This window comes from Nelumbo lutea, chromosome 1 (genome assembly GCF_056320005.1).
Source record: "Nelumbo lutea isolate HS-2025 chromosome 1, American lotus-T2T, whole genome shotgun sequence".
In the NCBI taxonomy this organism is placed as follows: domain Eukaryota; kingdom Viridiplantae; phylum Streptophyta; class Magnoliopsida; order Proteales; family Nelumbonaceae; genus Nelumbo; species Nelumbo lutea.
The window spans coordinates 140,084,551-140,106,035 of NC_142684.1; the positions used below are offsets into that span (position 1 = coordinate 140,084,551).

General features: G+C 40.0%; 2 protein-coding genes and 1 long non-coding RNA gene across 4 annotated transcripts; 1 reads left to right on the forward strand and 2 right to left on the reverse strand.

Annotated features, from left to right (window-relative positions):
- Window positions 1-676: 676 nt before the first annotated feature.
- On the reverse strand, window positions 677-6,796 carry LOC148877946 (uncharacterized). Its single transcript, XR_016105385.1, has 3 exons — window positions 6,543-6,796; window positions 959-1,748; window positions 677-857 (listed from the first exon to the last, which is right to left on the reverse strand). It is a non-coding gene; the product is annotated as an uncharacterized LOC148877946 (long non-coding RNA).
- Window positions 6,797-13,334: 6,538 nt separating this feature from the next.
- On the forward strand, window positions 13,335-20,612 carry LOC148877947 (protein TRANSPORT INHIBITOR RESPONSE 1-like). Of its 2 annotated transcripts, XR_016099695.1 has the most exons (5): window positions 13,355-14,667; window positions 16,562-17,054; window positions 18,265-19,037; window positions 19,757-19,842; window positions 20,037-20,612. XR_016099695.1 is itself a non-coding variant. In XM_088947027.1 (4 exons), exons 1-3 carry the CDS (start codon window positions 14,168-14,170, stop codon window positions 19,021-19,023), a joined length of 1,752 nt encoding a protein of 583 aa, XP_088803153.1. In that variant the 5' UTR covers window positions 13,335-14,167; the 3' UTR covers window positions 19,024-19,037; window positions 20,037-20,612. The 2 variants fall into 2 exon arrangements, 1 of the variants encoding a protein (XP_088803153.1); XM_088947027.1 differs by lacking the exon at window positions 19,757-19,842 and having other exon boundaries at window positions 13,335-14,667.
- LOC148877948 (dynein light chain 1, cytoplasmic-like) lies at window positions 20,145-20,845 on the reverse strand. The gene is made up of 2 exons (XM_088947042.1): window positions 20,601-20,845; window positions 20,145-20,465 (listed from the first exon to the last, which is right to left on the reverse strand). Exons 1-2 carry the CDS (start codon window positions 20,700-20,702, stop codon window positions 20,274-20,276), a joined length of 294 nt encoding a protein of 97 aa, XP_088803168.1. The 5' UTR covers window positions 20,703-20,845; the 3' UTR covers window positions 20,145-20,273.
- Between the last annotated feature and the right edge of the window lie 640 nt (window positions 20,846-21,485).

Sequence of the window (21,485 nt, forward strand, 5' to 3'; positions counted from 1 at the left end):
CCACCGGGAGAGATGCCTACTTTCCCTTGACCTTCCCCTTGCGTACAGACCCCGTTGGCCTTCAAGTAGTCCCTAAATTCGTCAGAGAGATACTCGCCACCTCGATTTGATCGAATGGCCTTAATTTCTCTCCCTAATTGTTTCTCGACTTATTGTCTGAACTCCTTGAACTTTTCAATGGATTCAGACTTTTGTCTCATTAGGTACACGTAATCATATCGTGAGTAATCATCGGTGAAGGTGATGAAATACATGTGTTGGTTACGAGTCTTAACGCTCAGGGGACCGCATACATCAGTATGTATAAGGTCAAGCATGCCTGTACAACTTTCAGGCTTACTGTTAAATGGCCGTTTTGTCATCTTACCTCGGAGGCAAGGCTCACAAGTGGGAAGATCTTCAATGGTTAGAAAATCCAAAGGATCATCCTTTACCAATTTTGTGATTCGGTCAATACCGATATGGCCATGTCGGTAATGCCACAGGCACGTGAGACTAACTATATCACATGCCCTTTTCTTGGGGATTTCTACCAACGTAGTTTCGATTAAGTTAGTGTTTAGAGAAGGATATAGAACATAGAGACCATTCTCCAGTCCCTACATGCGATGAATTTATTGTTCCTTTTAATAGTAATCATATTACTAAAACAGACAATATATCCATGAGCACGCAATTTAGAAACAAAAATCAAATTTCTTCTTAAGTTTTGTACATAAAGTCAATCCTTAAGTACAAGTATTTCCTTATCTAAAGACTAATTCTACGGTTCCTATCACCGTAGCTACAATACTTGAAGAAGTCCCCAAGTAAAGTGTCACTTCTCCTTCACTCAGCCTTCTACTTGCTTTGAACCCCTACAATGAATTACACGCATGAGTTGAAGCCTCGGAGTAAACACATCAGGACAAAAAAGCAACTAACAGGTTAGTTTCCACGACACAAGTTTCGAAGTTACCATTCTTAGATTCCAGGTAGGCAGGACAGTTCCTCTTCCAGTAGCCGGCCTGTTTGCAAAAGTGATAGGCATTGGATGCCTTGTCTTTCTTTTGTTTATTAGATTTAGTGGCCTTTTTCTGGGGCTTCCTCTTTGCCCTCCTCTTCTTGCTAGATTTGCCAGTTTCAACAAGCATGACTATCGGCTCATCCTTTCTAATCAGTTCCTCGGCTCGTTGCAACATGCTGCTAAGCTCTTGAACGCTGACATTCAACTTGTTCATATTATAGTTCATAATGAACGGATTGAAGGACGGAGACAAGGAGTTAAGAATGACGTCTATCTGTGTGACCAAATCTAGCCCAGACCCAAGGGCCTCCAGCTCGTTTATGTAACCCATCATCCAAAGACAATGGTCATGAACTTGCTGCCCCTTGGTCATCTGTGTTGTCATGAACTGCTTCAGGACCTTTTGGCGAGTAGAACGGTTCTGCTCTTCGTACATAGTTTTCAGACTATCCAATATGTCTTTGGTTAGTTCGATCTGATCGAACTGTCTCTGTATCGAATTATCTAAAGAGGCTATGATATAGCAGCGGGCTAGGGAGTTTTTCTCCTCCCATTCTTGGTATTCCCTCCTGCGAGCTTCTGAAGCCCTTTCTCCCGAACGATCCAATGCAAGATTCTTTGCCACTTTATCTAACTTTTCTGAAGTCAGGACCATCATAAGGTTTCTGTACCAGTCGGTATAGTTTGGGCCCTTAAGTTTGTTGTCATCAAACAACTTAGCAAATTGTCCGTTTGCCATTTTCTGGTAAAACAACAAAACGTTAGTCCACAACCTTAGTTTGATTCATGTTATCTACATAGATGTGGCTTTTAATCTATGTTTCATTTCCATTTGTTCATCTCTAGGATTTCCCTCCTATCTCAGTGACGGAGACGACGAAATGTCTCTGGAAATGTGGAAAATCACATAGGGTGCGTGGAGCCAACTATTTCAGCTGCATAACCCCTCCACCTATCTGTGACGGATCATATCCACTCATCGTATGAGTTTCTCTTTGGCCTCTGTCAAACAAGGTTCATAGCCATTTTAGGCTAAACCTTTCTATCCAGTGAGTGCTCACCCATCATATTCAGGTTACGCCAATGTATTGTGAGAGAGTTCCCATTTTCTAGTGAAGCCCCTCCCACATTGGTCTATGACGCCCCTATCATCTTATGAAACACTCTGAAAAACCCAATAGCAAATGGATAACCCAATTTTATGGTGCGTTTCCTCATTACTAAAGGACCCATCATCGTGCTAATGATGGAAGGCCTTTAGAGAGTTCATCATATAGATTTCCATATCACATGCACTCATATTATCGGAGGGAACAAGAGATTACGCCCTAGTTAATTTAGGTCAAACCAAAGCGGCTCCCATTGACTTTCATAAAGTCAGATTTCTGGTGGCCTAATTCGGCTAGGGTTTTTGCACGTGTTCCTTTTTAGGGTTATGGGGCCCACCACGAAAGGAAGGGGTCATCCAATGACTGTAAGGGACACCATGGCAACAATGTGCATTCAGCCATGGTGTGCGCGAGAGCCACTAACGTATCATCATGGGCCAAGTGCTTATGGCCCATGGTCGCAACACATCAAACATCCACACATCACATGTAATGGAAGAATTGATCCAATCAATTACTTGCTATAAAGCCCATTAATAAGCCCATTTATAATCCATAACATTAGCAATTAACATTATCTAGTATATGGGCTGAATAGCAGTTAGCAGTTTGGCCCATATAGCTTTTACACAAAATTGGGCTTTTGCAGTTTTAACCTTTTAAAATCGGGCTTTACAGGTCGAGTCGAATTGGTTCTTTCAATTAAAGATTAGTTTCAGACCTGAAAGTGGGAGAAATCAGGGCTGAGAACAGCCCCATTCAAACCCTAGATTCGGTCCAAACAACTTTGGTCCAATTTGGTCTGAAACAGTCCAAAACCAATTTTCAATTCAAGAAACAATTCAAGAAAGATCTGAAATTAATATTTCTGATTTTAGACAATCACAAATCAGATATGGATTGTTCATACCACCTACAAAACAGATGTTAGTAATCAAGGGTTGTAGTTTCAGAAACTGCAAAATGCAAAATGCGATATCATGATCTACAAATCTCTAGTGTCGTTGCCATCTTCAATCAAGAAAATAAAAAAAAAAAACATAAACATAATTTCTATTAATTAATTACATTATTGATTGAATCCTATACATTCAGTCTAGAAAAAAAAATATTTTACAGACCGAATAGAATAGAAACTACAAAAAAAGATTGCGCAGACTATCTGCGCCAAATCTGCACTTCAATCTCCATGTATGAACAACCCATTTAAATCAAGAAATAAATTAAGAACATTTTCAAATAAATTTCAGATTTAACAAAAATTAATTTCAGATCAATCGCCCACATCTAGAAACAACTTCTTGGAATAAAACAACAATTTGTGCAAATCTAGGTAGAATAGCTTCTGCTCAATTGCGCAGGTTCAAATATGATTTTCTTGGTTCAAGATTCGAACCTGTGGCTCTAATACCAATGAAAGGAGGGAGAGATCCACCGTATGGACACCAAGAATGCAATGAAATAGGGTGGGCGAATATCAAAAATTTCTCTCCTCCCTTCCAACTGGGAATTATATTCCCTGATTTTAGAATACAATATTCAAGGATCTAATCGAACCAAAATCAAACCAGATCTGAACCAAAGAGAAAGGGAAGGGTTATACCTGATATGGAGAGTCGGTATCTCCCAATGTCGGTGTTCACGCCCAAAGAATACTCCTAAGATCTGCTCCCACTGAAGATGACGCAGTGATACTGGAACAGAACTAACAGTGTTCGTCCTACGAACTAAATTCTTCACAAGAATTCGATGGAAGCGAAGAGCACCGTACACAATCAGTCTTTCAGCAAAGACTAATATCAAGAACACCTTCTTGATCTTTCCCTCTCAGAGAGATCGAACCAGACAATGAAATGCGGCGGTTGGAGGAGAACTCTAGAGCTGATGTTGGCGTATTTGCTTTTCTTCTCTTTAGGGTTTCTAAGATCCTTTCTCTAACTGCAGGAGGATGTTCTGCTAAACCCTTGGTTCGAATTCATGTAATTCAAGATTAGGGTTTCTCTCATCTTTTTTAGTGATTAAGAAACTTCATAATCCTATTAGGAGTTATCCCAATCCAAATAAGTATTTGGATAGGGAATTATCTTAATCCTATCTGCAGATTAGGTCAGCCCACTCCTGATTTTATCAGGAGGTTACCAGATTCAAATCTTTATTTGAATCTCAGATCTGCCCCTTTAAGTGGATAATCAAATCAGCCAGTTCAAAATGGGCTTTAGGCCCAATATGTATCAAGTGCTCAATAGGCTTCCAAACTGCTGCCCAGTTGGGCTTCTTTGTATTGCGTGAGACCCAAGCATTGATTTACACATCAGCCACATGAGTTCGGCCCAGTCTTTGTTACAAGGCCTAGCCGAATTCATTGGAGAGCCCAGTGAACCCCCTGAGCCCATCGCATGGACTCTATAGCCCCAACACTTACACTAAGTGGTCCCTGGGCCAAGCTATCTTATAAAAACCCAGGGACTGTGGACAGATGCAAGATTAGCCCATCAGGTATAACCCTAAATGGCCTTACACTTAACCTTTCAACCCATAATGATCAAACATTGCCCGACAAGAGAACAATGTTGCACTCTCTGCTCATATTGATCCCAGGAATTAAAACCATTTGCAAACATTTTGAAACCGTATATATATCTATATATCTTATATATAAATTTTGCAAAACAAAATTCCAACGATTGAAATCAATTGCCAGCAGTTTGGTTTCCATCAGAGAGAGTGCATCTCCGATCATTACCTTTGTCCGACAAAGGGACTGATCCTATCATTATGATCACCCACTCAGATGAATTCTCAGACTGTCTCAACATACCCAGGTTTTGACCCCCGCTAAGGATCTCATTGATTGGCATATTAAAGACAACCCAATCCGACACTTAGTGCAGTATCATAATCGAGTGTAGGGGTCAGGTGTAACTTTCCAGTTTTGCCCATCAATCACCAAGGTCCAGGGCAATACTAGAAATCTGGTACAGTTCAAAGATTCAAGTAATCCTACACTACATGTGCTTTGGGTCTCACCCTAGCAGCTGAGACAAGCCACCCCAATATTTGGCAGCACACCAGTGTCAGCCTTGATAGAATAAATCTCCCTAGACTTATCCAATGACTGTGAACATTCTAAACTAACACGAGTCTCATTAAGTGTCTAGTTTAAGGGTCTTACATAGAAACATACCACACAACATGAATCAAACATGCATTTTATTCATTTACACTAAATGTCAAAAGTACATCAAACTGATTGGAGGTAAGGGCATACAAAACTATCTAACTGCAAAAGGAGAACCATCTACAACACACAAACAAAATGATATTCAAGTTCTTATCCTAGCAAAGAAGACCAAGTTGGCAGATAGGAAGGTGGCACCTAGGTTTTCGCACCAAAGAGTAAGAGGAAAATATAGAGTAACTCCAAGCTCGCGTAATAGCATTTGGCACTAGACAAGGTCAATAGTGTAGTGGCTAAGTTCCTATATTTTGATTCAGTGTTGGAACATGCCACTGTGTGTTACTTCTGTGAGCTCCATGAGATAATATTAGGCCCAAAGAAGATTACGTGCCCTCCCTGAGATCATCTATCATTTGGGTAACCAGCCCAATCTATGTCAAAGAACACATGAAGATCAAAATGTTTACAAAGGCGAAGAAGAATATCATGATTAGGTGTACCCTTAAGATAACATAGGATTCTTTTTACTGCAGCCTAATTATCAAAGGTTGGTGCCTTTAAAAATTGATAGACCTTGTTAACCGAAAAGGATATCTTGGGTCTAGTGAGTGTGAGATATTGAAGGGCACCAACCACACTCTGGTATGTGGTAACATCATCATGTGGAACGTTGGAAGTGGCAGAGAGTTTACAACGTACAACCATGGGCGATGAAGAGGGCTTCACCTCATGCATTTTGCAACGGATAAGAAGATCTTGCAAGTATTTTATGTTGTGAGAGGTGAACACCAGCACATGTGCGATGGGCCTCCACTCCAAGAGAATAACTTAAGGGCCAAAGATTACGTAGAGAAAAGGTAGATTCCAAATCTACAACAAGACGATATATGGTGTTTGGATAGGAGCCTATTAGCAAGATATAGGGTTGTCAACGGTCTGGGTCTAGTTTGGGATAAGGTAGAACCATCCCAAACTGATTACTAAAATCGGTAGAACCAGAACTGTATCAAACCCTAATAGTTCTACAAAACTAGAACCAGTGCCAAACCGGCGAGAATTGGGACAACCGAGTATGTTCCAATAAGGCCCAATTATATAAACAAAAACTTGTTAACACTTGTAATTTTTTCAATAGAACAACTATAGGGAAAAAAACTAAGGAAACATCAATCATGTAATTTCTTTTTCCAATAGAACTACAAATCTATAATAGGGAAAAAATATGGAGGCATAAGGCAAGTTACAGAACTTTTGAGTTGGGAGACAGAGAATGTCATCTGTCGCTGCTTCTAACTTCCACCACTGTTGTTATTGCTTCAACTTCTATCTTCTATCGTTGCGACTATTGTCTTCGTCGTTGCTTCCACTACTACAACTACCTATCTGCCTCCATGATTGAATCTTTAAGATTGAAGATGGTTAAAGAGTGAAAGGAGTTGAGAGTAGTTAAGTGAAGAAAGTAGAAGAGAGACAAGAGATTGAGTTGAATGAAAAGGGGAAAACGAGAGAAGAGATAGAAAAGTTTAGGTTGTCTTGAAGAGGAAGAAAGGTAGGCTAGGAATAGGAACCTAGGAAACTGAACACTCCATTGCCTAGACTTCAGATGTCAAAATGGGAAATAAGAAATGAAATGAACCTTATCCCATTTGAATGGAAAGTTTCTTCCAACCTAACTAAAATGACCATTTTGAACATATATGGTTAGAAATATTGCATATAAAATATTATATATTTAATATACATTATATAATCAGTTCAGGTCTGAATTGATTTAGGACGGACAAAACCAGTACCAACCTATTGGTACAACTCATGGAACCAAAACCAAGAGAATAGTGAAGTCTGAAGTGGTCTTATGAAATAAGAGTGAAACATCAGCCTTGGATTTAGAGAACTCCATGGATAGAAGATGCTCACGATGGCGGTGGAACCAAGCCTGTAGAACTTGTTTGAGACCATATAGTGATTTGTTAAGCTTACAAACAGAATGAAGATGCTTGGGATCCACAAAACCAATGGACTGTTGCATATACATCTCTTCTTGTAAATTCCCATGAAGGCATTATAGGCATCTTGACAATGAGACTAAATGTCTCGGTGTAGTCCAAACCCACTTCGTAGTTGACTCATCGGGCTTCCATTTAATGCAAAACACCAATTACTTACCCACAATACCAAGTTAAACCCAAAGATTTTGGTGAATATACAAATTGGTAATTATTGAGTGCCTTGAGTATTTATATATAAATTCTATAATTTACAAGAGATAAGTATAAATGTGAAACAAGCTTTTGAATTTGAAAATAAACAATAGATATGCATAACGCCCCAAATTAGCATGTTATCACTTGTGTAACATTGAGTTGTACCTAACACAGATTGACGTATCTTTGTTTACATTCTCAAAATAAGAGCCATCCACATAGATTTTATAGCTCATAAATGATATGTGGGGATCCTCCAATGAAGCTATGTTCTTCTAAGTAATGAAAACTTCCTTAGAAAGCATGTACAACAATATTTTCAAAAGCAACTCTTCAGGTTTTATAGTCTTGTTTTCTTGTACTTTTATGTTCTTCGGAGCCCATATGAATTTGTGCCCTAAGCCTCCTTTACTCCTCTCACAACAACACTTCTCCCAACTTATTACTTAAATACCTTTCTTCCCCCTTTGAGTTCCACCAAAAATCCTTATGGATCTTCTCAATTTTGTTTGTTATATTTTTTGGCAACAAAACCATGTCTATTGTATAAACCAGTATGGCTTGAGCCATGGATTTAATAAATGTCAATATTCTAGCATGAGGCAAATTCTTTGCCCTCCATAAAAATAAGTGACTCATAATTCTATGTACCAATATGCTTCATGTTTTCATTTTCCCACCCATAACTTGGAGCTTAGGTATTTGTCATTAAAAGACAGATCCCACTCCCATTATTCTTGGCAACATTTTTTTTTTCTTTCTATCTATGCATATTTTCACTAAAATATATTCCATTTTTTGTCTATTAATTCTCTAACCATGTTATCTCCTCAAAAAACCGTAGTATTTTTCATTGAATTAATTTGTTGGGGTTCAATTTTACAAAAAAAAAAAATAATAATAATTATTTGCAAATAATAAATGAGGTATGGTAGTTACATCTCTCCCTAACTTAGTGTTAAATCTTTGTTTTTTCTTTGCTTTTAAAGAAGAATAAAAAGGAGTTGCATTGATAAGATCAAAAGAAAGGGAAATAGTGGATCACTTTGTCTAATCTTTCTTCTCATTTCAAATAACTCATGTGCAACTCCATTTACTAATCCTTCTCATTTCAAACAACTCATGTACAACTCCATTTACTTTGACATAAGTTGACAACAATGGTATGAGAAGTGATGTAACTGTTTTCAGCCACGTACCAATGTTTTGTGATGTAAAATTTTTTAGCTAAGTACCTCGTCATTTGACCCGGTGGTGGCGTGCCTTAGTGATGAGCTACTTGGTGGTGAATTGCCTATTGGCGAACTGCTTGGTGGAGAACTGCCTAGGGGCGAACTGCTTGGTGGCGAACTGTCTAGTGGCGAACTGCCTGGTGGCGAGCTCCCTGGTGGCACGAACTACCAAGTGGCGAGCTGCCTAGTGGCGAACTGCCTGGTGGCGAACTTCCTGGTGGCGAACTGCCTGGTGGCGAGCTGCTCCATGGTGAATTGCCTAGTGGAGAGCTACCTGGTGGCGAACTCCCTACTAGGCGGCCAATGACTTAGAGAATGGTGGAGCTCCCTAGTAAGGCGCAATCCGACTGCCCTCAGCATGAGGTGGTCTTCTTTCCTTTGTAGGCAGTGGGAGCTGAGGGCCTGCGAGAACTGAATTAGATGTCCCGGGGATATTTTCCCGGCGGGGGCTCTTCGATGCTTAAGTTAGCACTCTGATTATAGAGAGCTTTGAAGATAATATTGGAGAAACGAGAGAGCTAGAGAGCAGGGGTTACTTTCCTTTTTTCATCCCCTTCCCCTTTGGGGGGTGAGGTCTTTATATACCGGAGTCCTTGTGGGTTAGGTGGGTGAAAAGCCTCCAAACGGTAAAACTCGTCACATCCTGTCAGAACCGGGGTACGGTGGTGAACTCCTCGAGGTCGTCAGGCTGGCGCTTGTGTCAGGCAGCCAGGTCAGCGCCTCGGCCGGGTTATCAGGGCGGTGCCTGCGTTAGTCGGCGGGTCGGTGTCTGGGCTAGGTCGTCAGGTTGGCGCCTGTATCAGTCGGCGGGTCAGTGTCTAGGCCAGGTTGTCAGGCAGGAGATCTTCCTGCGATATGCCAAACTACTCCTGTACCGAACTTCTCTACAAGTGGCGAGTTGCTTATAGCGAGCTGTCTGGGGGCGAACTCCCTGTGGTGAGCTGCCTGTGGCGAGCTCTGTCGAATTGTTTGTGGCGAGCTCTGTCGAGCTGCCTGGCTCTTTGGCGAGCTCCCTACTGAGCTACCAAGCTTGTGGGGTATGTATGCCGCCGAGTTTATTGGTGGGCGTCTTATGGGCGGCTTGGCCGGATCATGTGCTAGGTTGGTCCAGGTCGGAGAGGTCGCGCAGGCCGCACGTCAGGCCGTGCATAGGTTGCGCGTGCCGTGCGCAGGTCGCGTAGGCCGCACACAGGTCGTGCCAGGCCGGCCAGACTGGTGCTCGGGTGGGTCACCAACTTCGTAAGTTTATTGGCTAGGTATTTACCTAGTTGTCACAAGGTGCCACGTGTCACAATTCCACTGGAGGGCCAAATCTGCCCTCATCAAGAAGGCATGGTTTACAGTATCAATTCTTATCAGTTTTTAATATTACAATTACATGGAATCGGGTGAGATGGATGAAAATCAACATTATTCCGCCCATATCCATATTATTGGACCAATAATGGCAAAGTATTGGTATCTATACCAATATGGACTGATATTGTGAACATATCATGTCAATGTGTTTGATTTTTTTTTTCTTTACATTTGTTTTGCTTCTTTTAAATTCATATTCAAATTCAAATCCTAGACATCTCTCCCAATTAACTATCATTAATTTCTATATTTACCTTCATTAGCTCCTATTACAAATTCAGATTCCCAATTTAATTTAAGGCATCTTTTCTAATTACTTAATTCCAATTATTAATTTCTCTATTTACTCATTAATTCCCAAGGAATAAGACACATTTACTTAGTTCTCACTTAACAAACACCATCAAAGTGTGCATTGATATTTGATCAATAATGGTATTTTTTGAAAATTATACAAAAAAATAATTTATTATTGGGTTCGACTATGATATAAAAAATATATAATATCTGAAAATTTACTGACCAGTCAACTGAAATCATAAATGTGATAACCAATCAGATGTTATTTATCAAAATCCATGAATATGTTTTAATTGATCAAAACTCTTCCCATATCATATCTTTTCCGCAACATAGATTTTCCCTTTATTATTTAGTGAGAATGGTTTTCTTATCATTTGCACTCGTTGTAATCGGACAATCCCATCATATGACTTCCTAAACCAAAGATTTTGTCTTTTGGGCTAAACGGTGTGCGGCTCCCTTGATCTCCCTTTCAATATACATAAAGCATATCTAATCAAATTTCATAGAAATCAACCGAATTTTGTCCAAAGATGCCCAATAAAACCAATCCACATCCTTTTTCTCTCCCATTGAAACCTAACATAACCTTCTAACTTTTAGATTCTGCTATAGACTAGCAGTAATAAACAGAACTAGTTCTATCATCACATTAGACTTAAAAATTCTCCGATTGTAAGACAACAATAGATTTATTTAACCAATGAGCTCTTAATTGAGCTAATGTTTTCAACCCAAGATTGGTTTGGACGGTCAAACTATGTGAACTATCACCTAGTCACAATATCATGTTTAAATCTTATAAATCCAAAATCTTTAAAAAACTATTTAACTTGGATGATTGAACCATTGACACATTCGACCTGAAAGCTATAACTTTACTCTCCAAAATTTGATTATAGTGATCTTTATTTATTTATTTTTTTAATTATCTTAGATCATATTTCAAGATCTATGCATCTCAAGGTGAGGAATGTCCTATTATATTTTTTTTCCAAAATAAACTAATTTTATCCTAAAATCGTAATTTTGAGCATTTTTATTAATAAAAATTAAAAGCTGAATTAAAGACATGACTTAAACATAAAATAATACTTATATATATATATTACCTGTAAAATATAATTATATAATACATATTGATACCTATATATACATATTTATATATGTATATTAATTTTCTGATTGTGACGGGATGATCTATTTGTCCTAATAAAGAGGAAAAAAACGGTTCAGACAATTGGACCACTCAATCTGTATCCCTGAGACAACAACGGTTCCATGTCCGATTCGGTTCAAATCATACTCATTACACATGTCACGGAAATTCTGTAACAGGGAAATGATTTAACAAATTTCTAGAAAGTAGGGAAAGTTTTAACCCATGTCTAACATTATCAAGGAAGTGTAGGTAGTTTCGAAAAATTTCCTGCTTATTAGCCAAACGTGTCAAAAACTCAAAATAGGAGGACGCAATTACCCTTTTAAAGAAATAAATATTTACAAATAATACCTTGTCTCTTGACGAGATTATTCACCACTAAAACCAAGTGCCCTTCCTTTCCTGACAAAAGCTGATGAAATCACGTGGCCTTTTCGGGATGGTCGGTCTCCATCCACTTCTAAAGTTCCAATTTTTCATCTCAGACATGACGATGACGCCATAACCCATAAGTGGCACAGATGTAAATTGTCCCAACTTCGAAGGCAATGGCAAATCCCAGTAGTCACTGATAACACCGTATTACGGAAAAATCTGAAAAGTTCAGCGATGACCCACAAAGACGAACCTAACCTTCAAGCTAATCGGCTTGGTTGTGCCAAGTACGAGGGCATTGGAGTAATTCGGTAGTCATCAGAGTTCTCCGTTTGGACATTAAAGACATTTTCCTTGTTTTCGGGAAAATGTAAGACTTTTTCAAATAAAATACGATTAATTAATAATTAAGTGAGACGAAACGTCACACTCCCAAAGATGTTCAGAAATTTGTTCGGACAAGTTTTGGATCTTAATCGCTTTATGCTTTAGTAATGAGACGCGAGAGCAATTAATCTACCGAAATTTTCACCAGAAGAGGTCTTCTGTGAACTGCAACAGAGAGATTCTAGCTACTAGCGAGATCAGGCAGTTGAAAACGAGATTTCATTCTGGAAAACGTAAAGCTTTAATTCAAGTCAAGCTCCAAAGGAAGCGTAAAAGAAATAGAACAGTTTCGTTCGCTTCTGAAAGCTCTGCTCCGTCAAATCAGAATTCAGAGATGCGTTAGTCATAGAATCTGTGGTTTCTGCATTTTTTTTTAACGTTAAGATATAGACGGACCGATTTTTGAATTATTCCTCTCGGTTTAAAAAATGGGAGATTTTTAGTGGAAATCATGGCAGAGATTAATAATAAAAAAGCCTTCAAATTCAATGATTTATGGAGTTTGTTGTGCGTCTGATCAGTCAAATGTGGCAGGGGAAAGGGAAGAAGACATGAATGAAGAAGGGGTGGGCCTGTGGGAGGAGATGTTCGAACTTCGAAGCATCGTGTAGGCGTAAAATTGTCATTACAAATAATAAAATGGAAAGGTCAGAAATCATGAGAGGGAGGCTGTACGGATTTCCCGTTCATGGCGCGGTAAAATTATTGAGCGAAATAGCTGTCTGTCGTGTCCATATCAGTAAATATTATAAAAATAATGGTAGAGTAGTATAATATTGTCATTTGCAGGGGCTTTTTTCGAATTGTTATTATTTGTTTACTCCACGGAGGAAAGATTCCTCCTTACAATACGCTCAATGCGCAGTGCGCATTCCAGGACTAGGCGCTCCCACGTTGTAAATATGCTTACGTGTCAGCAGAAACAGAGGGATGTGCGCACTGCGCATCCCTCCTGCTCATCAGTTCCATTTTTTTTTTACCTCGCTCTATTTTTCTGCCATGTCTGTTACTCTGTCAGTGAGTTTAAGTTAATAAAGCCTTTTTTTTCCTGCTTTTGCTATAATACGCAATGGGTCGGCTCACTGACTCTCTGTCTCTGGTTGTTTTCAGAGGCGTAGATCCTTCCCTCCTTTTGGGTTATAAGGGTTTGTTTGGAGATTGGTAAATAGTGGACACTGGACACCCAAATCCAAATGACATCTATGCATTCCAAACCATTTCTCTGATCTCTCCATTTTTTTCTCTTCTCTTTACCTGAGCTGTCTTCGTATGGGGGAGGGGATTTGAGAGCGACCTCCATGCCGTATCTGTCTTTCCGCTTATAAGGTTTTGAGATTCTTTCGATTTTTCCCCTTCTTCTGGAGACGCTTCAGGTGGAATAACTATAATTTCTTTCTAACTTTTTCCTCTTTTTTGTTATTCTCCGTCGTCGAATTTAAATTGCAAAACTGTCTATTTCTTTCGGTCTTTGGTATTTTTTCTTGGGTGCGAGCCTTTTCATGGCCGATAGATCGCATTTATGTTTATAACAGTAGCGGATTTGTCTTTCCTCTAATATTTTTTTCCCCAGGTGCTGGAGTTATTGGAAATGTGAATTTCCATACGTGGTCTTAAAGCTTTTGTTTTTTCTACTGAGGAGATAAACCCGTTTTTTCTGCAACTTCTTCTTTTTTTAATGTGACCTGCAGTTTCCACGATGGAGCTCAGCCAGTTTTTACTCTAGCATTCGGTTATATTATCCTAGACCTTCGAAACGAGTGAAAAAAATGATCTTTAGTTCAGATTCTTAAGAGTTTCCTTTCATTTGTTCCCAAATGGCGTTTAGGTTTTAGATTTTGATGTTTGAGTAGGCATGGCTTCCAAGAGGCAAAAGGATTCGCCGGAGGAGGAGAAGAAGCAGGCTTCGTCGTTCCCGGACGAGGTCTTAGAATGTGTTCTTGGTTTCGTGAAATCCCACAGGGATAGGAGCTCTGTTTCTCTGGTTTGCAAGGACTGGTACAACGCCGAGAGATGGAGTCGTACGCATGTGTTTATAGGGAACTGCTACTCTGTTTCTCCTGAGATCCTAGTTCGGAGATTTCCTAACATTCGGAGCGTTACCCTGAAAGGGAAACCTCGGTTCTCAGACTTCAACCTTGTTCCCCTGAATTGGGGAGCCGATATCCATGCTTGGCTGGTGGTCTTCGCCTCAGCTTATTCTTTTCTGGAGGAGCTGAGACTCAAGAGGATGACCATCACTGACGAGAGCCTGGAGTTTCTCGCAAAGTCTTTTCCAAACTTCAAAGCTCTCTCCCTTGTTAGCTGTGATGGATTCAGCACTGATGGCCTTAAAGTTATTGTAACTCATTGCAAGTGAGTTCCCTACTCGCTTCTTGCTTCATTTTGTCTGCTCAAATTGCAGGTCTTCTGCATTTATTTTTCTCCTTTTTTAACGTATTGTAGCTTTGTTTCCTTCCAAATTAGTCTGCAACTGTTGGTTGTGATATATATGTATCAAAATAATTAACTCTCCCCACCCTACCAGAGAAGAAAAAGGAAAGAAAGTTCCTGTCTTAGCAGTTTGCGGTTTACTAATGTATGGATTGATCTTGGCTGGGGGGGGGGTGTTGAACTGATATTCTATTCAAGGAAGAACGTATCGGCATCTTAGAAGTGATTGCATTCTTTTCTCCCCCTTTCTCCTTCATTCCTAGATGTGATCGATGAGTTTCTAATGTGGACATTTACTGAATGGCATGCCGTTGATATTGTCTTCAGCATAAAAATCTACATTTTGACGGGGAAAGGAAGTCCATTGACTCCTTTGTTACCATTGGAGAGATTTGATGCTTCAGAAACTTCTAAACGACTTAGTTAATTCAATTATTTAATGGTTGTGCTTAACAGATGAGATTATTTCAGTTGGTGTCACAATCTTTTCTGTAGCCGCTTGTATTCGTGGTTTCCCTTAGCTGACAAATGAATGATCATTTTTCTAAATATGTAGCAGCTTTTAAAATAGTTTATTTAGTGAAATGACTTGGATTCATAACAAGGATGTATTCATTTGAAATTAGACAATATGGCCAACAGGAATGATCTGTAGAAGTGGTAATATGGTTGACCTCTGAACTGCACAGCTCTGATAGTGACATCTTCCCTATTCTCTGATCTTATCTTATTTTAGATGGTTTCTAGATCCCTTCTCCTTGAAGCGTAAAGGGAGGGAAGCATCCAACACCACTTTCTTCTCCATTGGAGAGCAAGAATTAGAATAAGGTTAGACACATGCTATGACCCTTATTCCATGTTAAGCTAGGTGACGTGGTTCTGTGATCACAATAGGCTTATTGACATGTTGACCCACCAAACGGTGTTCTCCTTCAAAGTTTAAAACTTTAAAGGATCTGTTGTGCAAAAGCAATCTTTTATTTGCTCGTTCTTCATGGAAAATGAAAACTTTGTCACTCAACATCATTTTCTTTCCAAATTACTTGCTGTGTACTGAATTTTACACTCCGAAAAGCAGGCAGATAGAAAAAATTGGAGTATTTTCTCCAGATGCAGGGCCCTAAAATTGATTTCCATTTGTAAGGATATTTCATATTTGACTTTCCAACATGTGAAGTTGTGAACTACTGGGAATTTTTCCTCTTTATCTTCTTTCTCCCCTGTTTGGCAACGTCCAGTCTCCAGTGCATGCGTTTCTGTCAATATGCATGCTATATGCCATGATCTCTTGTAGAGAGTCTCCAGCCACATACTAATACAATAGGTATGCACGGAGGGAACAGCTCCTCCATTCCGCATTTGTCAATTGAGAAATTTTCATTTGTGTTTGCCTGTTTGGTTTATCTGAAAATTAGTGTGAAGGGGAAGTTGTAGGAAAGTCCATAAACCATTTTATGAATTCCTTAAGAACTTACCAACGAATTTCCTCACTTATTTTCCAAGGAACCAAGTGCAGTTTACCTAATCTGTATGCGTAGTGTAGCATGTGTCTGGCACACTTTAAAGGTAAGTAACTCACACCATTGTACATGGAGTCACGGACTATGTGTTTAAAGGTAAATAACCGAGTGCAGTTTACAACAATTTGTTTTTTCATTTTTAGTTTCCCAGTTTTGCAATTAGTGTTCATAAGAATATTACAAATTTCTTCTTTCTTATTGCAGTAAGCCAGTAACTAATTTTCCATGTATTGTTATAGCTCTCATGTTGAACCACAGCTGATAACTCTTGTACCTTAATTCAATTTGAGTTACAGGAACTTGACTGAGCTGGACATACTGGAGAATGGAATTGATGATCTTGGAGGAAGCTGGTTAAGTTGTTTTCCTGAGAACTTTACATCATTAGAAGTTCTAAACTTTGCAAGTCTGAATAGCGAAGTCAACTTTGATGCCCTGGAGAGGCTTGTAGCCAGATGCAAATCACTCAAGGTTTTAAAGGTAAACAAGAATGTGACCCTGGAACAGTTACAAAGGCTGCTTGTGCACACTTCTCAGTTAACAGAGTTGGGGACAGGCTCCTTCTCACAAGAGCTCACACTTAGGGAGTATTCAGAACTGGAAAGTGCATTCAGCAACTGCAAGAACTTATATACACTCTCGGGTTTATCTGAAGCAACTTCTTTATATCTTCCAGCACTATATCCTGCCTGTGTGAATCTGACTTTCTTGAATCTAAGTGATGCTGCATTACAGAGTGCTGAGCTTGCTAAGCTCCTTCCTCATTGCCCACATCTTCGGCGCTTATGGGTAAGGAGTTTTCCATCCATAACTTTCTAACTGGTTTACTTGTCCCCATCCTCCACTCAAAAGGAAGATACTTTGGCATTGTAATCACTGTGGCTGGGAATAGTGGAGGGGAGCTATTCCCTCAGTCCCTTTGTTTTACTTAGAACATAGGGGCTCAGATCTGCTATCCACAAGCTGTTCCCACATCTCTACCCATGGAATATTACAACTGCACATCGGGAATATCTCCCTTGTCATTCATAGGGAGATGTTCCCAGTACATGGCGGTGGTGTTCTTGGGGCAGGGATGTGGGAACTGTTCACGGTTAGTGGATCTGGAGTACGAACATAGGGCACATCAAGGAAGATTATAGTTCCCAAGTCTAGGATGTTCCACATGTCTCAACTTAAAAAAATGGATAGAACGTATTTTCCTCATTCCCTGTTTATCCTTCTTGATATATTCTTTTCTCACACATATCATAACCTCAGACTTAATTTTCTGAACTAATGTCAGCAACATTACCATCACAGGCTGAAGCTTTCAAATTCTGGACATAGAATTTTTTTTTGAACATCTGTATTCTCCTGTGTCATATTGTATGAACATCAAAGGAACAACTATTTTATGGTTATTAAATATAGTTGATGGAACCAGGACACCCAAAACCTTTGACCCTTTGTGCAATCTTCAATATGTAGTAAGTTGGTAACCATGGGTTTTTCTAGGTTTTGTCTTCAATACTCTTTTCCTATTCTTAACCATCATCACCTTTCTTATTTTAAGTGTAAATTGTTAGTGATCCATTCAAAATTGTAGCGGTTAAAACAATGTTCACTGTTGAGCCAAAGAACTGGTTTAAAACACTTCCATCAGCCCTTTGTCACAAAAATACATGGGAAGAAAGTCTCTCTTTAACATGCACTGGTACACACTGGCTATAATAGCCAAAAAGAAAGGAATTTTATGTTTTGAACTTTGATCATAAGCATTGGTGCAGAGAAAACTGTGCTGATGGATTACTGTGTCAAATGCAACTGTAGATTCCAGCTTCAATTAACATAGAAACATTAAAAACATTGTTATTTGGTGTTCAATTGAGTCTTTAGTTCTCTACCGTTTGCTCCATTGACATTAACAAAATAACCCATTAAAAGAGTTCCTTCTGATGTTGTGCTATTTTTCTAAATCATCATTTTATTGCAACTCTAACCCTTTCCTTTCATACAGGTCTTGGACACTGTAGAAGACAAGGGGCTTGAGGCTGTGGGGTCCAGTTGCCCCTTGCTTGAGGAGCTCCGAGTATTCCCAGCTGAACCCTTTGAACAGGATGTTGTCATTGGTGGAGTGACAGAATCCGGTTTTGTAGCTGTCTCTCAAGGTTGCCGGAAGCTTCATTATGTCCTATATTTCTGTCGGCGGATGACCAATTCAGCAGTAGCTGCAGTAGTGAAAAATTGTCCTGATTTCACTCACTTCCGTCTCTGCATCATGAACCCTTGGGAGCCTGATTATCTGACAAAGGAGCCAATGGATGAGGCTTTTGGGGTAGTGGTGAAGACATGCACCAAACTTCAGAGGCTTGCAGTCTCAGGCTTGCTCACTGACTTGACATTTGAGTATATTGGAAAGTATGCAAAAAATCTGGAGACCCTCTCAGTGGCATTTGCAGGCAGCAGTGACCGTGGTATGCAGTGTGTTCTGGCAGGTTGCCCAAAACTAAGGAAACTTGAGATTAGGGATTGCCCATTTGGCAATGCAGCACTGCTGTCAGGGCTGGAGAGATACGAGTCTATGAGGTCACTCTGGATGTCAGCGTGCCATGTGACGATGAATGGTTGTAGACTGCTGGCAAGAGAGATGCCAAGGCTGAATGTAGAGGTGATCAAAGAGGATGGAAGTGATGACACTAATGCTGAGAAGGTTTATGTCTATCGTTCTGTTGCTGGGCCAAGAAGGGATGCCCCACCTTTTGTTCTTACCCTCTGAAAATAAAGAGCAAGGTACTTTCTCACTTTCTCTGGACTGAACTTATTGCTTGATTGGCCAGTTTGGTTGATTCAGTAAACTGAATAGTGCATTTCAGTTACGCAAAATGACATGGCTGGTCCGTCATACATTAGGATGAGATGCTACTGAAATAAACATCAGTAGATCTTCCCATGGGAGATTTTTTTTTGATACCTAATCTTACCATAGGGTACGAGTGACTGCTTTTTAGCAACCGGGAAAACTTCTTCACACCCACTTCACAGCACATTGCAACTGCACATCAGGAACATCTCCCATACTAGTATTTTTTCATTCATGGGGAGATGTTCCCAATGCACAGCTTCAATGTGCTGTGAGGAGGATTCTGTAAGGAGGAAATCCAGATTCTCTGTGGTGAAGTGTAATCCTGAGGACCATCCAATACCATGAACCTAAGAGAACAAACTCCACGGCAAAAATAACCTCTAAAGTCACTCCTAGGGGAATAAACATTAAAGCCCTTGTTACAATGATATCAAAGCAGTGGAACCAAGTTAGGTCCTGTGGTCCGAGTACTTTTACTCGGTAACTTGGAAGAGATTTTTTTATCATCAGCTATGATTGGCTGTGCGCCCACCCAGGAGAAGGATGTGTTTGTCCTTTCAGGAAACTAGAAATTCATGGGGACCTAACTATGCTGTCTTGATTTTTGACCTGTGATGTGGAACTTTTTTCTTTATTTGTGGTCTAGGACTGGCGTCCCTTGATATTCTTTAACCGGTCACCATTGAAGGGAAACCAGGCATCCGAAATGCGAGTGGTGTACTCCTACCCAAGGTGTTTGTCAATGCTTCTTTTATAAATGTTTGCTCAATATTGGCGTTCCCGTGTTGGTGTTTAAGCATACATCCATTAGATTCTATAATTCCTGATCTTTTGAGGTTCTTCATAACTTAAACTTCTAGGCATGCGTTAATAGAGCACTAAACTGTTTATGAGCCATCTAACAGGAATTTCCATTTTTTTTTCAGACTGCCTATCGAGTTTCACAACTGGTTAACATGGAAGTTAAGAAGCAGCAGCCCAGATGTGATTCATCAAGGGATGAAAGAACAGTAGGGGACTGGGGAAATGCCAAATGTCATTGCAAACACTGATAGTACTGTATCCCTTAACACAGTAAATCCATGAATAAGAAGAGAGGTCCCATGCCTCAACCGTGGTTGTCCATGCGGCAAACCCATATAAGAGAGAAGGAAAAAGAAAGTTCATGCCATCACAGCGTCCAGGGATACCATCTGATTTGCTTCTAATTCTGGTTCCGCTGCACCCCTAAAGAGCAAGATGGCAAGGTTCCCAATGCAGAAGAAGATAAAGCAGCCATGGGAGTGAGTCACGAACGAACCGAAATCTGTTCCCACGATGCATTTCCAACCGAGTCCATATGACCGATCAAATTCCTGCATAAGATTGCAAAAGTCCCATAACAGAGAGATTAAGATTTTATTTTAAATTTATTATCCACAGTCAAGGTCTGATCATGGCGCTAAAAGTTAAATGTTGTACAAAAAGTTGTTTATATTTGCGAACTTCACCATTTTTATGAAGCGAGCAATCTCAGTGGAATCGGTGACATCGAAGACGTCGAGAGCCTTTGCAGTTAGGCCGAGGGCGTCCTGCTGCATGGTTTGGAGCATATCCGTATCGCCAATAACAGCCTTGCCTTCCACATGGCTAGTGTAGTAAGTAGTAGTAAGTAGTAGTAACCTTGGGGAGGGGTGGGGTGGCAATTGGCAGAACAGCAAAGATGAAAAAGGGGAGAACAAATAAAAGAAACAAGTCTAACGTTGTAGCCTGGGTGGGAAATGAAGAAGAGGTGGTATTGAGGATTTATAAAGAGAGAGAGAGAGAGAGACTAAAGGGGGTTGGTTGGTTGGTTCATTTGTAATTGAGAGGAATGAGGATCCATCATCTATTGGCTGTTGATGGTGTAGATTTATTCCGTGATTGTCTGGGGTCAACTCTGTTGTCATGTTGTAAAAGGACATAAGATTCCCTCCCCAGTCCTGCGAGAGATTTGGCTGACAACGTTTGACAGCCAACAGTAGGATCACCCAGCAACTCTTTCTGCGCTGATATAACAGGGAGTATGTTTGAACTTTGAAGTAACGTGTCATGCAGGGAGACCCTGAAACCAAAAAGGGTGTCAGCCTAAGAGGAATTTGGACAGCCAAGGAGTTGGGTGCGATTCCTCGTCCACTGAAATGGGTGTTAGCCTAATAGGAAGAGCTGAGAGGGTCCAATGAGAAGCCCCTTGTGGGGTCTATGTTTGACAGCCATCAGATTGAGGTGTGCTAATACTAGCTATGTCGATCAGATGGTTTGTAAGAGGGTTGAATATTTAGATCAAGGAACTAGGGAAGTTTAGAAGAAAGACCTAACCGGGCAATGTTTAGACTTCAGAGAACTTCTAATCATGT